Source organism: Scyliorhinus torazame, chromosome 2 (assembly GCF_047496885.1).
Source record: "Scyliorhinus torazame isolate Kashiwa2021f chromosome 2, sScyTor2.1, whole genome shotgun sequence".
Lineage (NCBI taxonomy): Eukaryota > Metazoa > Chordata > Chondrichthyes > Carcharhiniformes > Scyliorhinidae > Scyliorhinus > Scyliorhinus torazame.
This window is the reverse complement of record NC_092708.1, coordinates 184,692,730-184,710,410: the sequence shown is the minus strand read 5'-3', so window position 1 is coordinate 184,710,410 and position 17,681 is coordinate 184,692,730. Positions and strand designations below refer to the sequence as shown.

Sequence of the window (17,681 nt, the reverse complement as noted above, 5' to 3'; positions counted from 1 at the left end):
GGAGCGGGCTCGCGGGACCAAATTGTCTCTTCCAGCTTCTATTTCCTATGTTTCCATGTGTCTCTCTCTGTTCAGGGTTCAGAATTCGAATTGATGATTAAATGATTAATTGCACAGTTAGTTGCACCCTCTCTCGTACAGCAAAACATGCTGAATTTTACAGGGTTTTCCCATGTCCAGTTGTTAATTTTCGTTCTGCTCGATTGTAAAAGGCTGCCTCGTCATCAGGGGTTCATTCTTCTTCTTTTTCAATCTGTTGAGTTTAAGGTGAATAGTTTCTGTACGAAATGATTCAGCATTCGTTACAATCCAAAGCAGATCTGCACAGAAACCTACAGCAGCAGAAGCAGCGAGCGGCTCCTGTGTCACCCCAGGGCTGAGGTGACCCACCAGACGCCGAGGGCTTTGCAAACAGAGCAGGAAATCCTGGATGGGATTCTCTCAGCCCACGACGGGCCGGCGAATCGCAGGGCCAGGCGCGAATCCTGTGACACCGCCCCGACGCCGGTCCGCTGATTCTCCGGAGTATGGACAATTGCCGCCATTGGCGCCGGTGCGGTCGGCATGGCGCCAGTCGGGGGCCGCTCTACCCGGCCCCCTTGACGATTCTCCGCCCGGGATGGGCCGAGTGGTCGCAAGAAAAATTCGAGTCCCGCCGGCGCCGTTCACATGTGGTCTTACCCGGCGGGACCTCGGCGTCCATCCATGCAGGGCGGCCTGTTGGGGGGGGGGGGGGCGGTTGGGGTGTCCGACCCTAGGGGGGCCTCCATTGTGGCCTGGCCCGCGATTGCGGCCTACCAATCGGTGGACCGGCCTCTCGGGCTGGGGGCCTCGTTTGCTCCGCGCCGGCCCCTGTAGCCCTACGCCATGTTGCGTCGGGGCTGGCGCGGAGAAGGAAGCCACGGCGCATGCGTGCAAACGCTCCGGTCGCACTGTGCATGTGCGCATTGGTGCTGGTCGCAGCGCGCATGTGCAGACCCATGCCACCCATTTGATGCCGGTATCGGCAGCTGGAGCGCGTGGGTCGCTCCAGTGCCATGCTGGCCCACTGAGGGGCTCGGAAACGCTGCTCCTGGGGGCCCGTTGACGCCGTTGTGAAACATGACGACGGCAACACTTACCTCAGGATCAGAGAATCCCGCCCCCTGTCCTTCTAACAGGGGCACACAGCATTGCACACCTGGGCACACAGCTTTGCACACGTGTGCATACAGCTTTGCACACATGTGCACAACAGCATTGCACACCTGTGCACATGCACACCCGCTGTGTGAGCGGTAACTGCGACATGCTTGCTATTTCCAGGATCAATGTGATAATTTCATTCTCTCTGCGTGGTGCCTCTCAGGATATGTGACACCCCAAAGAGGAGTGACGTCCAAATTGCCGAGGGAAAGGGCATGGGGGAGATGGCAGAGACTGCATTCATATTCTCTCGTTCTGCTCCTGGATGGGTTTTATGTTTTGTCCTGTAGAATTCCCCCGGAGAAACTCCACCTGTAGGCCGGGGGAATTTTGATTTTTTATTTAGTACAAACTCATTCTCAGGGTAAAGCCTCAGCTGGAAAGATGTCCTGACTGGAAGAGCCCCTGTATGTAGGATACCCATTTGAGTGTCCTTTGCCCTGGCGGGGTGGGTGGGTACCGCCCCAGCCACACGCTTGGGGGTCGGAGACCCACCGCAGAACTTGGCCAAGGCTCAACGTGGCCAAACAGGTGGAGGACTGACTTTCCTGTCCTTGAAGGTGGTAAGAGTGGTAGAGGATCCCGATGGAAAGACATTGGAGCCATCACTATGTACAGCTCTACAATCAAAGCAAATTACTGCAGATACTGGAATCTGAAACCAAAACACAAAGGGCGCGATTCTCCACCCCCACGCCGGTTGGGAGAATCGCCTGGGCTGCCAAAATTTCCGGGGATGCCAGTCCGACGCTCTCCCGCGATTCTCCCAAGCGGCGGGAACAGCCTGATCGCGTTTTGCGGGCCGCAGGCCGGAGAATCGCCGGAGACACCCAAAATGGCGATTCTCCGGCACCCCCGCTATTCTGAGCCCCGGATGGGCCGAGCGGCCAGGCCAAAACGGCGGGTTCCCCCCGGCGCCATCCACACCTGGTCGCTGCAGTCGTGGGCGGTGCGTGAATGCTGGGGGGGTGGCCTGTGGGGGGGCGAGGGGGTATCCTGCACCGGGCTTCACCTGGAATGTGGGGTGGCCCGCGATCAGTGCCCACCGATCGTAGGGCCGTCCTCTCTGAAGGAGGACTTCCTTCCTTCCGCGGCCCCACAAGATCCGTCCCCCATCTTCTTGCGGGGTGGACTTAGAGAGGACGGCAACCTGCGCATGCGCGGATGACGCCCGTTATGCGGCGCCGGCCGCGTCATCTATGCGGCGCCGCTTTTACGCGGGCGACAAGGCCTGGCACGTGTAGATGACGCGGCCCCCATCCTGGCCTGAATCGGTCGGGACCGGGGCCGTTCCGCGCCGTTGTGAACCTCAACGGCATTCACGACGGCGCGGCCACTTCGTCGTGGGAGTGGAGAATCCCGCCCAAAATACTGGACAATCTCAGCAAGTCTGACAGCATCTGTGGAGACAGAAGGGAGCTAATGTTTTGAGTCTGGATGACTCTTCTTCAAATCTTTGACAACCCGTAATGTTAGCTCCCTTCTCTCCCCACGGATGCTGTCAGACCTGCTGAGGTTGTGTAGAATTTTGTCTTTTGTCTATAATGCTGTGTTGTGTTTGTGCAGTGAACCGTAACACCCACATTATTTAACTCCTTGCACCAAAAAACGACCTGGCACGGACATGGTTGCAAATGGTTCCTCCAGCTTGTCAGTGATTCTAAAACCCAGAAATATGTTCCAAACTATAGTTAAGAAAACCAACAATGACTACTTTCCCAGAAGACTAAGGAAATTTGGCATGTCAGCTACGACTCTCACCAGCTTTTACAGACGTACCATTGATAGCATTCTTTCTGTTTGTACCACAGCTTGGAGTGGTTCCTGCTCTGCCTAAGGCCACAGGAAACTACAAAAGGTCATGAATGCAGCCCAGTCCATCACGCAAACCAGCCTCCCATCCATCGACTCGGTCTACAATTGCCGCTGCCTCGGAAAGGCAGCCAGCATAATTAAGGACCCCACGCACCCCTACACACTTTCTTCCACCTTCTTCCTTCAGGAAAAAGATACAAAAGTTTGAGGTCACATACCAACCAACTCAAGAACAGCTTCTTCCCTGCTACCATCAGACTTTTGAATGGACCTACCTCGTATTAAGTTGGTCTTTTTTTCCACACCCTAGCTGTGACTGTAACATTACATTCTGCAGTCTCTCCTTCCTTCCCTATGTACGGTATGCGTTGTCTGTATCGTATGCAAGAAACAATACTTTTCACTAATACATGTACCAATAATGAATCAAATCAAAAAATTCCGAACACCGTTGATACCAAACAATTTATTACACAACAATTTCACTGAATAGATTGTAACACAACCTCCGTTCCAGGCGTCAGTCTCACAGACATCACAACTTAAACTCACAACACTTCAATAAATAGAACTAGTTTTTATTGTCTTTGGCGCAACCTCCTAGACCTGTTTTGTACAATTTTGGGCTCAAGCGGCCTTCTGCCGCTTTTGATCTTGTGAAAGCTCTTAAAAAATATATATGATGAGGTGGCTTTAACACGGGACAGTATTCACAGTTCAATATATTCATCTCGGCGAAGGTGCAACAGGAATGAAACCTGTTGTAGCAACAATGCTGTACTGACAAGATATGAGCAGACAAAGAGTGAGAGGGGGAACATTTGCAGGTCCTGGATTCTATGAACATTGTATCTTAACAATTCTCTACCCTCCTGGCACAAACACTTGAGTTTATTTAAAATTTGAGACAAGCGACGATATGCGGAGCGTGCTTTGCACAACGAAAATTAAGTGTAAAATTAACATGCAAATTACATGAAATAATAACAGAATCACATCACAGGGGAAACAGCTTCTACTCGACAGCAATCTGGGCTGGAGCAAAGAATCGTAAACTCATTAAAAAATATCGAGCCAGTTACTTAACAGCAGTGAAGAAGCTGGGAACATTTTGTAAAGTACCTTTATTTAACGTGCAGGCGAGGATGACGAATTCCCAGAGTATTAGAAACAGTTAAAGGGTCTTAAATAATGGATTTGTCTTTCATGTAGCATCTTCCCTCACAAAACTTCAACTTCACCAACTTGTAAATGGTGCCACAGGTGATTTCAATCCAGCCAAAACTGTCTGGTGGGGGTAGGGAATTTTGCAAGTGAAGACGTCCCTTATGATTGGACCTTGAATTAAGTATTAATTATTGCTGTCAAATTTGCAAATGAACATTTAAGTTTGCTTTAAACTTCATTGGTTTTCATTTGAACCAACTGCATGGACAGAGAGAGAAAGAGAGAGATGTAGGTGGGGTTGACAGACAGAGAGAGGTGGGGTTGACAGAGAGAGAGAGAGAGAGGGAGGTGGAGTTTAATACAGGCTGGCAGCTTTGCTGAGATCCATTATGGGAGCTTGGTGCTGTCTTCAGTGGGGCTGTGTCGCGCAGGCCCAGTGGCTGTCAGAGCACTGGGAAGCAGCACCTGGACCCCCAGGCGTGATGTCACCGCAGCATGCTGGGGAAGATACAATGAGCACTAATCCCACTTTATCCAGGAAAGACGGGCTGTCAGATCTACAAAAGAACAAAACAAGCAGGAGAGACAAAATAGGTGGCTTTAAATACATTTCAATGAACATTTCTTTTGCCAGCCAAGTAATTAATTCCTCATTTGAAAAGAACAATTTAATTCATTGAATTCACCCAAAGTAACAGAATCAAATTGGTTAACTACAACCGCACGAATAATTGTTGAAGGTGAGCCCTTCTATTTATGGACTTCAACACTGCAGGACCAAAAGTTTAGGCAGCTGGGATATTAAAAAAAGGTACCCAAAAAACTGCAACAAAGAAATCCCCATTGATTTGCCTCGATTCCAATGCATAGACATCAATTTGTGTTGATTTTTTAACAAGTAAAAGGCAAACAAAATAATCTGTGTTTATTGTGCCTGGAAGTTAGTCTGCTTCCATAGGAAGACAAGTACCTGGATGTGACCAATCAGTCACCTTCACCATCCGCTGCCAGACCAATCTTCGGATGCAATTTGATTTGATGCAAAGGGCTCTCTTTTGATCTCAGATGCAGACTGTGCAGTAGAATTTGGGGAAAGAAATAGTCCGGGTGAGTTGTGTGACAAGTGGAGTTGGTGATCTCCCATCATTTGGGCTTGGAGCTGGCTGGCTGTCACTAATTATGAAAAATTCTCTGATCAGCCGGTCAACTTTAAAAACTTTTTGTAGACTTTAGCAATGGTTATAGGAGCAGGAGTAGGCCCCTCGAGGCTGCTCCACCATTCAACTAGATCATAGCTGATCTTCCCTCCCAACACCACTTTCCTGCATTATCTCCATATCCCTCAGTAGCATTTGTCTCCAGAAATTATTCATTTCTGTCTTGAACAGGCTCAATGATTGAGCTTGCACGGCCCTCTGAGGTAGAGAATTCCAAAGATTCACATCCCTCTGACTGAAGAAATTCTTCCTCATCCCAGTCTTAAATGGCCTGCACCTTATTCTGAGACTGTGTCTCATGGTTCTAGTCCTCCCAGTCAGGGGAAACGGCATTTCTGCACCGACTCTGTCTAGCCCCTTAAGAATTTTGTAAGTTTCAATGAGATCACCTCCCATTCTTCTAAACCCGAGAGAATATAGGCCCAGTCTCCTCAATCTCCCCTCATAGTACGATCTCAGTGTCCCAGGGGTCAGTCCAGTGAACCTCTGTTGTACTCCCTCAATGGCAAGTATATCCTTCCTTAGCTAAGGGGCTAAATCTGTACACAATACTCCAGGTGCATTCTAACCAAGGTTCTATAAAATTGAAGTAAGACATCTTTACTCCTGTACTCCAGTCCTCTGGCAATAAAGGCCACCATACTATTCACCATCCTAATGGTTTGCTGCGCCTGCATGTTAGCTCTCAGAGACTAATGAACTCATGTCCCTTTAGACATCAACACATCCCAATCTCTCACCATTTAAGAAATACTCTGCACCTCCATTCCTCCTATCACTTATCAGCATTATATTCCATCTGCTGTCTTCTTGGAACATATTCACAGGTGAACTCACAGGCCAGTTATTTGAATGTCTGAGTGTGGTTGCATGTGCAAAAGTCAGCACTGTTGGAAGACAATATGGAATTATCATAATAGGGTTTATTTTACGCATGGAGCCTCTCTTACTGGAAGTACATACTCTTCGTGAGTTTTCAGTCCACTCATCTTAAAAACTGAAGGTTCAGGGACAGACTGTCTGCAATATTCTGTTAGATGTTACCTCAGGCTGAGCATTCACACCAGAACGCACATTTGGAAAAGTCCTGTTCGATAACTCAGTTGTGTTAACTATCTTTGCTCCATCTGAGTGGATATTGGCCTCAAACCACATATCATATGTAACAGTTCCACTGCCGTTAAATGTAATTCTTGTTAATAGTTGGACTCTGTGGGGGATGCTGATATGATGGATATGCGCAGATAGGCACCAACTTCAACTGCTGAGAGCCAGGCTTCTAAATGTAAACTGGCACCACAGATATTTCTAGTTCATTCATAAAAATTAAGGGGCATAACTGACAAATTCAGAAATATAAAGTAACTAAGCAATTGAGGCAAAATGATTTGAGAGAGCACGCATGTGGCTAGAAATTAAAGCAGGGAATGGAACCAGATTCATGATCCTGGCGAAGTGTGAGAAAGTTAGACATGTGGAGAAGCATATACACATCCATGAAAGTCAACATTTGGAAATTTTGACTATACTTCATTGAATTTACAGTGCAGAAGGAGGCCATTCGGCCCATCGAGTCTGCACCGGCTCTTGGAAAGAGCACCCTACCCAAGACCAACACCTCCACCCTATCCCCATAACCCAGTAACCCCACCCAACACTAAGGGCAATTTTGGACACTAAGGGCAATTTATCATAGCCAATCCACCTAACCTGCACATCTTTGGACTGTGGGAGGAAACCGGAGCACCCGGAGGAAACCCACGCACACACGGGGAGGATGTGCAGACTCCACACAGACAGTGACCCAAGCCAGAATTGAACCTGGGACCCTGGAGCTGTGAAGTAATTGTGCTATCCACAATGCCGTGCATCAGACTGGGACTGAGCCTCAATCCAATCCCTTGCTGTCAATGCAAGAATTGGCGCCAGCCCCAGCCCCACCCCAGCCCAGGAATCCTGCATCACCCTCAACTTCCAGATTGTTTCCTTGTCTTTCAGTGGGAATCGCCTCATTGCTGGAAATCACCAGCTGGTGGACTGCATGTATTTTCAGGCAGTTGATGCAAATCTGATCATTCCTATTCATAACACTTCAGAAAGCTGTTCTGTTAGTCAGTGTGCCCGCCTGCGAGCTGCCCTTGGTGAATTCCAGCAGTGGGACAGATGTGGCCAACAGGAAGGAGCAGCGGGTTGCAGAAGAGATTTAATTGGCTCACAAGCAGTCGAGTTAAGTGTGGATGAGGCAGAGAGCACTGGAAACTAGAGATAGAGAGATGCACAGATCATCAGAAATGAGACAAGAGTGGCAGCTAATACACCTCTAATATTTCACTAGATTGGCCAGATTTGTATGACTTGAAGGAATGGAGGGGGGGAGCTGGGGGGGAGATGGTGAGAGGGGGGACTATCCTGGGAACATCATTGGATGGAGGGAGAAGATGATGTAAGGGATGAACCAAAAACTGACAAGCTTGTTAGCTTAAAGGGTCTTCCCTGGCTCAACATGTACCATTATTCCATTAAATAAAATGAAGTTGACTTTAATTACAATTTGTGATACAGTTACCTACATTGAAATAATAAAGGTTATGAAGGGACGTGATAGTGGAGATAGGGAGAAACAATACCCATTGGTAGGATGGTCACAGATCTTGGATAATTGGCCAGAAAACCGGAAGTGAGGATTAAAGAATCCCAGAATGGGCAGGCATAGAAGGAGCCCATTTGGTGCATCGTGCCTCTACCAGCTCACCAAATGACCAATGGACCTGGTACCATTCCACTGCCTTCTCCCCATAATCATGCACGTCCTTGCTTTTCAGACAAGAATCCAACTTCCTAACCACTCACTTTGTGAATCTGTCTCCACCACACTCACAGACAGTACATTCCAGATCCTAACCACTCACTGTGTGGATCTGTCTCCACCACACTCTCAGACAGTACATTCCAGATCCTAACCACTCACTGTGTGGATCTGTCTCCACCACACTCTCAGACAGTACATTCCAGATCCTAACCATCCGCTGTGTGAATCTGACTCCACAACACTCTCAGACAGTACATTCCAGATCCTAACCACTCACTGTGTGGATCTGTCTCCACCACACTCTCAGACAGTACATTCCAGATCCTAACCACTCACTGTGTGGATCTGTCTTCACCACACTCTCAGACAGTACATTCCAGATCCTAACCACTCACTGTGTGGATCTGTCTCCACCACACTCTCAGACAGTGCATTCCAGATCCTAATCACTTGTTGGATGAAAAGGTTTTCCTCATGTCTCCATTGCTTCTTTTGCCAATTACCTTAACTTGGTGGCCTCTGATTCTTGATCCTTCCAGCAATGGGAACAGTTTCTCCCTATTTACTCTGTCCAGATCCTTCATGATTTTAATACCTTTATCAACCCAACCCAGTAAATGAAAAATGAAGAGTTTTTACTTTTTGCACACTGTGTTATCAGGATCTGGAATGCACTGCCTGTAAGGGGGAAACTGCTTCAATAATAACTTTCAAAAGAAAATTGGAGAAATCCTCAAAATAGGAAAGCAGGGGAGTGAGGCTAATTGAAGCCTTATCAAAGAACTGACACATTCACAATGAGCCATGTCCTGCTCACATACTAGATGCTGCTATAAGATTCTGGATTATATCCCCGTTAGCAGCTGAATGCACATTGCTCGCTCCAGTCAACCAATAGCAAAGGCGGCATGATAGCACAGTAGTTAGCACTGTTGCTTCACAGCTCCAGGGTCCTAGATTCGATTCCCACTGGGTCACTGTCTGTGTGGGCTGTGCACGTTCTCTCTGTGTTTGCGTGGGTTTCCTCTGGGTTCTCCGGTTTCCTCCCACAGGTCCTGTAAGACAGGCTGTTAGGTGAATTGGAGATTCTAAATTCTCCCTCTGTGTACCCGAACAGACACTAGAATGTGGCGGCTAGGGGATTTTCACAGTAACTTCATTGCAGTGTTAATTGCAGTGCCTACTTGTGACAATAAAGATTATTATTATAAAAAAACAGAGCTCTGATTACAGCTGTTTCCACATGTGCCAGAGAACCCTTCAACGTTATCAAAGTTCACATTCAATATCAGTAATGAATCAACATCTTTTTTCACACTGAACTCTAAAATCTAAGGTAGCAAAGCTGATTACATCTGATCTGGTTACAGGCAAACCACAACCCATGCCAAGCCTAAGAAATCTTCTAGTGTATTAATTCATCAGCTGTCTCTAGTTGTGCCTCAACCCATCTCTCAAAACCTTCATGCATGTCCGTCACATCCAGATTGGCCCAATCCAATGCTCTTCTGGGCAAGCTTCCCATTCCTCACCCTTTAGAAACATCAACAAATCCAAACCTCAAGTGCTTGTGTCCAATCAACATCACGTTTCGCTCATTCACCAGCCCTGTGCTCACTCGCCTACCTGAGCTCCCGAAATGCTTCAAATTAAAAAAACAACATTCATCATTCAGCTTCAATCCCTTTGTGGTCGCAACCATCTCCATGGCCATCTCCAGATCTACAACTTTGTTATCTCCAACCACTGGCCACCTGTGCATCCATTTCCCCTTTGCTCTCCCACTGGTGGCTGTGCCTTCAGATAAGATTTGGAATTCAATCGCTAAACCTCTTTGACTTGCCACATCGCCCTCTTCTTTTGAGGCTTTTCTTAAAACCTAATTGTTTGACCGAGTTTTCAATCACCCCTCTTCAAACCCATATCCTTTGAATTGGTATTGGCCCTGATTTGCCCTCCTGTGAGGTAATGTGTGAAGGGGTTTGCTATCATATTAAAGGTGCTATATAAAGGTGAGTTTTTGTTTCACTGGTGTCGGTCATTTCTAGCTCAGTTGCTGGTTCCCTCACCTCGGAGTGTGAAGGCTGTGGATTCCCCTCTCGAAACCGAAGTTCACTGACTTTGGCTGATAGTCCAGTGCAGTAGAGTGCCACCCTACTGGGGGCATTAGCCGATGCCCCTTCTCCTCTCTCTAGGTAAAGGATCCCATGGCCTGACCAATACATCTCCATCCCCCAATCAGCGGCATTAAAGCGGACAATCTGACCACATTGTTGTTTGTGGGAGCTTCCTATACCCTTTCTACATTACAATGACCACACTTCACAGAAGGTTACTCCTGCTCAAGAGCTTTAGGACATTAGGGACTAATGTTATACTTTCTTACACTGCTCCTCTCCCAGGGTTACAACCTGAATACTGAGAGGCCTGGGACTGGAGAGTTGGTACATTATTAACCAGGTCTAATTCTGGGCTAAGTGTTAAGTCCCATTTAATCTTCAACCCACCTCCCCGGACTTGCCCAGTTGTGTGGGAGCTCGGGTTGGCAATTATAGTCCGGTTAGAGGGAGGCCAGGCAGAGACCTCCTCTTCTTGGCGGTCACCTCACGGTTTTGCTGAGACACCGGCTGCCCTCAGTTCGATCTCCCGCTCATACAAATCCGACTTCATGTTTTGGATCAATAAGAAAGGGGATAGTTTGATACCCGTGGACAATTTGCAAATTGAGCGCCCTATTTGACACGATATAAATCAATCTCTGGGAGTACACTCCTCGCTGGTAATGTGCAACCCCTCTAGATGTTGAGCAGCAACTGGACATGGGAATGGACAGGGCTTCCAGCTCTGGGACCTTCCCCAGAAGCTGGCCAGCGGCCTCAGTAACCCTGGGCCTCCCTCCACAGCCGCTGTCTGACCCCGGCACCATTTGTACAGTTTTTGCTCCATTGAATGTCTGATTGAACTCACCGCTGGTGTTCCAGATTGCGTCGCCCTGGTTCTGGTAGCCGCTTTTCACACTTTGCTCCAGGTAGGTCTTGGGGTCAGAGCCGGAGAGCAGGATTTCCCGGAGCAGGGCGATGTAGGCGATAGCCAGCCGCAGGGTGTCGATCTTGGACAGGCGCTTCTCGTAGGGAAAGGTAGGCACATGGCACCTGAGCTCATCGAAGGCCGAGTTGATGCTGAGCATCCTTTTCCTTTCTCGAATATTAGCCGCATACCTCTGCGCCTTGTAGGGGTGCGAGGGGACGAGGCGGCGCTGGCGCCCTTTCGAGCCCAGGGCATCCCCCGGGAAGGAGCTGTCCTCTCCAGCACTGGACTCCACCTGCAAGGACTGAAGGTCCAGGTCCAGGAGGGGGAACTGCGCCTCGGGAAAGGCAGACTGACAGGCGTCTGAAGACCAGGGAGAGAGCTGTGCACTGAGAGGGGGGAAGTCAAAATTCAGCCCATCCAATTGATTCTGGAGCTGACTGTGCGCCTCAAACTGACCCCAGAAAGCCAGCTCTCCAGCTACATCTTGATCGAAAAGCCCTTCCTCCATTGCCTGAATCTTTGGTCAAGTGCAGCCAGGGAGGGTGCACACGTTTAGCGTTTGGGATGGTGGGACCCTGCTGGGTTAAATAGTTAGTGGTTGCAGTGCCCGGCCCCTCTGCTCATCCCAGTGAAGGACACCTGCCTGGCACGCTTGCTTTTCTGGGTTAAGAGTAGGACAGTGAATGGGCCGATTCCATCTACACACTGGCCTGTGATAGGTAACTCTCCGCCCTCCCTCCCCCATACTCGACCCCTCCACACGCCCTGATACCTCCAGATGGCACAAAGTGTTTGCAACTCTCCAGCCCGGCTTAGATCACAATTGGAGATTTCAGCGGCGGGACTTGTGCAGAGGGTTCGAGCATTAATGAGACATTAAACAGCAAACTGTCAGAAACACATGATGGTGCATACAGGGAGAATAATGATGGGCTGCATGGGGGGGGGGGGGGGGAGAGATACTTCAGTTGCCCTTTCTCCAAACTGTCCCAGTGAAGGCTTATAGCTAATTAAAAATAAACCACAGCAAAATGCAGTCACCCCCTCCCACCGAGACAACATGTATTAAATTCTAACCGAACCAGGTAGTTAATTAAATCAGAGAATATGCTCAGAAGTAAACACACTTTACACATCTCTAACGATAGCAACTCAAATCCTGTTCCGTAAAGACAGAGAAACAACCGTTCAATAAAACACTGAATAAATGGAATTGGGAAACAAAAGTCCCCTCTCCGCCTGGCTGTCCAATGTACTGTTTCATTGGTGCGCGGCAATAACGTTTGGCAGCTTCAGAAGCTATATTCAGAATATAAGGTCATTCATTTCATCAATTGGTGCATGGACGCGGTTCACATCGCTCGAAATGCTCCAATAACTTGCTGCAGGGAGCCAGTACCTCCAGGATGGACCGAATGGCCTCCCTCTGCGCTGTTAGTATGATTTATCAGGGACAGAAACAGTCGGTGTGTCCGGGATGGAGACTGGAATGTGGGAGAGAATGGAATCCCCGTTTCCAATCACTGTTTCCTTCACTCTGCCAACAGCAGCAAACAAAACCTCCCTCCCCATGTACCCCCACAATGTGGACTGACTGCTACAAGTGGACAAGGCCTCACCTCACCAACAATAACTGTGTTGTGAGCATGTTGCTCCTGCTGCCCATCCGAATAAAATATCGGGACATGGAATTGAGCACTGGAAGGTGCCACACTGCCAGGCCGCCTCCCCGTTAGAATGAGGACGCGGGGAACCCCGTTTGGGGATGGGCAGTGAGAGCAAATCCGAGCCAGGGAGGGAGAAAGAAGCAAACGGGAAGGACTAGGGTTAAACAAAGAACCCGGAACAGCTACCGAACCAATGGAGTTATTGCCACGGCTCTCACCATGCTAAAACTCTCCCCCCACTCCGCAACCCTCTACCCACACACTCCCCAATCCCCTCCCCCAATCCCCAACCCCCTCTCCACTCGCCAACTCCCTCTACCACTCCCCAATCCCCTCCCCCAATCCCCAACCCCCTCCCGCACACCCCAACACCCCCCACAACTCCCTAACCCCGTCCCCCACTCCTCAACCCCCTCCCCCACTCCCCAATCCCCTCCCCTACTCCCCAAACCCTCCCCCACTCCCCAAACCCTACCCCACTCCCCAACCCCCTCCTCCACTCCACAAACACCTCCCCACTCCCCAACCCCCTTCCCCAACCCCACCCACTCCCCAATCCCCTCCCCCACTGCCCAATCCCCTACCCAATCCCCTACCCCACTCCCCAACCACTCCCACCAACCCCCCAACCCCGTCCCCATTCCCCAATCCCACCCCCCACTCCCCAATCCCCAATCCCCTCCCCACTCCCCAATTCCCTCTCCACTCCCCAATTCCCCAAACCCCTTCCCCACTCCCCAACTCCTTCCCCACTCCCTAATCCCCTCCCTCACTCCACAACCCCCTCCCCCACTACCCAAACCCTTCCCCCACTCCCCAATCCCCTCCCCGACTCCCTAATTCCACCCCCCACTCTCCAATCCCCTCCCCCACTCCCCATTTCCCTCCCCACTCCCCAATCCCCGCCCCCAATCCCCGCCCCCACTCCCCAATACCCGCCACCACTACCCAATCCCCTCCCCACTCCCCAATCCACTCCCCACTCCCCTCCCCACTCCCCAATCACCTCCCGCACTCCCCTCCCCCACAACCCACTCCTCTCCCCACTCCCCAATCCCCTCCCCCACTCCCCAACCCCCTCCCCTACCCCCAATTCCCTCCCCCACCCCTAATCCCCTCCCCACTCTCCAATCCCCTCCCGCACGCCCCAATCCCCTCCCCCACTCAACAAAAACTCTCACTCCCCAATCCCCTCCCCACTCCCCAATACCAGCCCCCACTCCCTATCCACTCCCACACCCCCAATCTCCTCCCCCACTCCCCAACCCCCTCCTCCACTCCCCAAACCCCTCCCCCACTCCCCAAACGCATCCCCAATCCTCGCCGCCACTCCCCAATCCTCTCCCCACTCCCCAATCCCCTCCCCACCCCCTCCCCACTCCCCAATCCACTCCCCCACTCCCCTCCCCACTCCCCAATCACCTCCTGCACTCCCCACTCCCCTCCCCAATGCCCCACTCCCCCCGCACTCCCCAATCCCCTCCCCACTCCCACCCACTCCCCAATCCCCTCCCCCAATCCCCTCCTCCACTCCCCAATCCCCTCCCCCACTCCCCACCTCCTCCCCCACTCTCCTCCCCACTCTCCAATCCCCTCCCCCACTCCCCAATCCCCTCCCCCAATCCCCTCCCCCACTCCATAATCCCGTCCACACTCCATAATCCCCTCCCCACTCCCACACCACTCCCCAATCCCCTCCCACCCTCCCCAATCCCCTCCACCACTCCCCAACCCCCTCCCCACCCCCAATCCCCGCCCACACTCCCCAATCCCCTTCCCATTCCCCTCCCCCACTCCCCAAACCCCTCCCCCACCCCCAAATCCCCTCCCCCACTCCCCAATCCCGTCGCCCTCTCCCCAATCCACTCTCCCACTCCCCAATCCACTCCCCCACTCCCCAACCTACTCCCCAATCCCCTCCCCCACTCCCCTCCCCCACTCCCCAATCCCCTCCCCCACTCCCCAACACCCTCCCCCACTCCCCAACGCACTCCCCAATCCCCGCCCCCACCCCCCACTCCGCAAACCCCTCCCCCACTCCCCACTCCCCTCCCCCACTCCCCTCCCCAATCGCCTCCCCACTCCCCTCCTCCACTCCCCAATCCCCTCCCCACTCCCCAATCCCCTCTCCTAATCGCCTCCCTACTCCGCAACCCCCTCCCCCACTCCCCTCCCCAATCCCCTCCCGCACTCCACAATCCCCTCCACCACTCCCCAACCCCCTACCCACCCCCAATCCCCTCCCCCACTCCCCGCATTATCCCCTCCCACTTCCCAATCCCCTGCCCCACTCCCCAACCCCCTCCCCTACTCCCCAATCCCCCCACTCCCCTCCCCCACTCCACAATCCCCTCCGCCACTCCCCTCCCCCACTCCCCAATCACCTCCCCCACTCCCCAATCCCGTCCCCCACTTCTCAATCCCCTCCCCCACTCCTCAATTATCTCCCCCACTTCCCAATCCCCACCCCCACTCCCCAAACCCCTACCCACCCTCCCCAATCCCCTCCCCCACTCCCCGCCCTATCCCCTCCCACTTCCCAATCCCCTCCCGCACTCCCCAATCCCCTCCCCCACTCCCCAATCCCCTCCCCTGCTCCCCAATCCCCTCCCGCACTCCCCAACCCCAACCCCAATCCCCAATCCCCTCCCACCCTCCCCAATCCCCTCTCTCACTCCCCAACTGCTCTCCCTCTCCCAAATCCCCTCCCCCACCCCATTTCCCTACCCCACTCCCAATCCCCTCCCGCACTCCCCAATCCTCTCCCCCACTCCCCAATTTGCTCCCCCAATCCCCAACCCTCTCCCCCACTCCCCAACCACATCCTCAATTCCCTCCCCTCCCCAATCCCCTCCCCCTCCCCACACTACTCCAAAACCCCCTCCCCACTCCCCAGTCCCCTCCCCACTCCCCAATCTCCTCCCCCACTCCTCAATCCGCTCCCCCACTCACCAAGCCCCTCCCCCACTCCCCAATTCCCTCCCCCACTCCCCAGGCCCCTCCCCACCACAAGCCCCTCCCCCACTCCCCAATCCCTTCCCCAATCCCCTCATCAAATCCCCTCCCCAAATCCACGCCCCAATCCCCACCCCCACTCCCCAAGCCCCTCCCCACTCCCCAAGCCCCTCCCCCACTCCCCAATCACTTCCCCACTCCCCAATGCCCTCCCCAATCCCCAAACCCCTCCCCAATCCCCTCCACAAGCCCCTCTCCCACTCCCCAATTACTTCCCCAATACCCTCCCCCACTCCCCAAGCCCCTCCCCCACTCCCCAATGCCTTCCCCCACTCCCCAATCCCCTCCTCAATCCCCTCCCCCACTCCCCAATCTCCACCCCACTCCCCTCCCCCACTCTCCAATCCCCGCCCCCACTCCCCAATCCCCTCCCCCACTCCCCTCCCAATCTCCTCCCCGTGCCCCAATCCCCTCACCCACTCTCCAAGCCCCTCCCCCACTCCCCTATGCCCTCTCCCACTCCCCGATCCCTTCCCCACTTCCCAATCACCTCCCCAATCTCTTTCCCACTCCCCAATGCCCTCCCCATGCCCCTCTTCACTCCACTTCCCAATCCCCTCCCCCACTCCCCAAGACCCTCCCCCACTCCCCAATCCCTTCCCCAATCCCCTGCCACCCTCCCCAATCCATTCCCCACCCTTCCCAATCCCCTCTCCTCACTTCCCCAATCCCCTCCCCTCCACTCCCCACCCTCACTACCAGGGCCATTCCATTCACCCGTGTCTTATTGAACCTTGGCTAATCAGGGAAAGGATTAACCCCCCATCACAGTAGCACAGTGGTTAACACAGCTGCTTCACAGCTCCAGGGTCCCAGGTTCGATTCCCCGCTGGCCCACTGTCTGTGCGGAGTCTGCACATTCTCCCCGTGGCTGCGTGGATTTCCTCTGGGTGCTCCGGTTTCCTCCCACAGTCCAAAGACGTGCAGGTTAGGTGGATTGGCCATGCTAAATTGCCCATAGTGTCCAAAACGTTTAGATGGTGTTACTGGGTTATGGGGACAGGATGGACTTGGGTAGGGTGCTCTTTCTGAGGGCCGGTGCAGACTTGGGTTGAATGGTCTCCTTCTGCAATGTAAATTCCATGATTCTATGGCCACAGCCCCGATTTGTGGGATTATTTTTAAATCTTGTCCAAAACAATATGTTTGCTTTCCTAACATTGGATTAATAGTGTCTCAATTGGCAGGGTGTGTTTGATAGCAGACTTCACATTCAGAGGTGTGACACCGATACTTTACATCACTGTCTACGGACGTATACTGGGAAGTAATTGGCTGGAACCCAGCGTCATTTCATTAGAACTCCTTCACTTGTTGCCAGATCAGAACAGCCTTCCAACCGAATGGTTATTTTATCATCCACTTAGATCATCATTCCTGACGCATGTCGTGGCCTTCTTTGCACACATGCTGACTGATACACGAGTGACAAACAGAATGGAATGACTACAGTATACAGGGGGCCATTCAGCCCATCGTGTTTCAGTCGGCTCCCTACAAGTGGAAGGCGAGACTAGGCTTTGCAAAATAGCACATATTGGATTACTGTTGTGGAACTTGTGTTGGTGTTTCGGACCTAGTGCCAATGTAGCTGTGTGTGTGTGTATCTGTCTGTCTGTCTGTCAGTCTGTGTGTGTCTCTGTGTATGTCTGTGTATATGTGCGTGTGGGCGCCTGTGAGTGTGTGTGTGAGAGTGTGTGTGAGAGAGAGTGTGCGCCTATGGGTGTGTGTGTGTGCATCTGTATCTGTGGGTGTGCGAGCGTGTGTATTTGTGTG

At 52.1% G+C, this 17,681-nt stretch overlaps 1 protein-coding gene across 1 annotated transcript; it reads right to left on the bottom strand.

The window, feature by feature from the left end:
- Nucleotides 1–3,451: 3,451 nt before the first annotated feature.
- Nucleotides 3,452–11,922, bottom strand: LOC140394166 (protein Fer3-like). The gene is made up of 2 exons (XM_072481108.1): nt 11,161–11,922; nt 3,452–4,724 (listed from the first exon to the last, which is right to left on the bottom strand). The coding sequence occupies exons 1-2, from the start codon at nt 11,729–11,731 to the stop codon at nt 4,687–4,689; spliced, it is 609 nt and encodes a 202-aa protein (XP_072337209.1). The 5' UTR covers nt 11,732–11,922; the 3' UTR covers nt 3,452–4,686.
- Between the last annotated feature and the right edge of the window lie 5,759 nt (nt 11,923–17,681).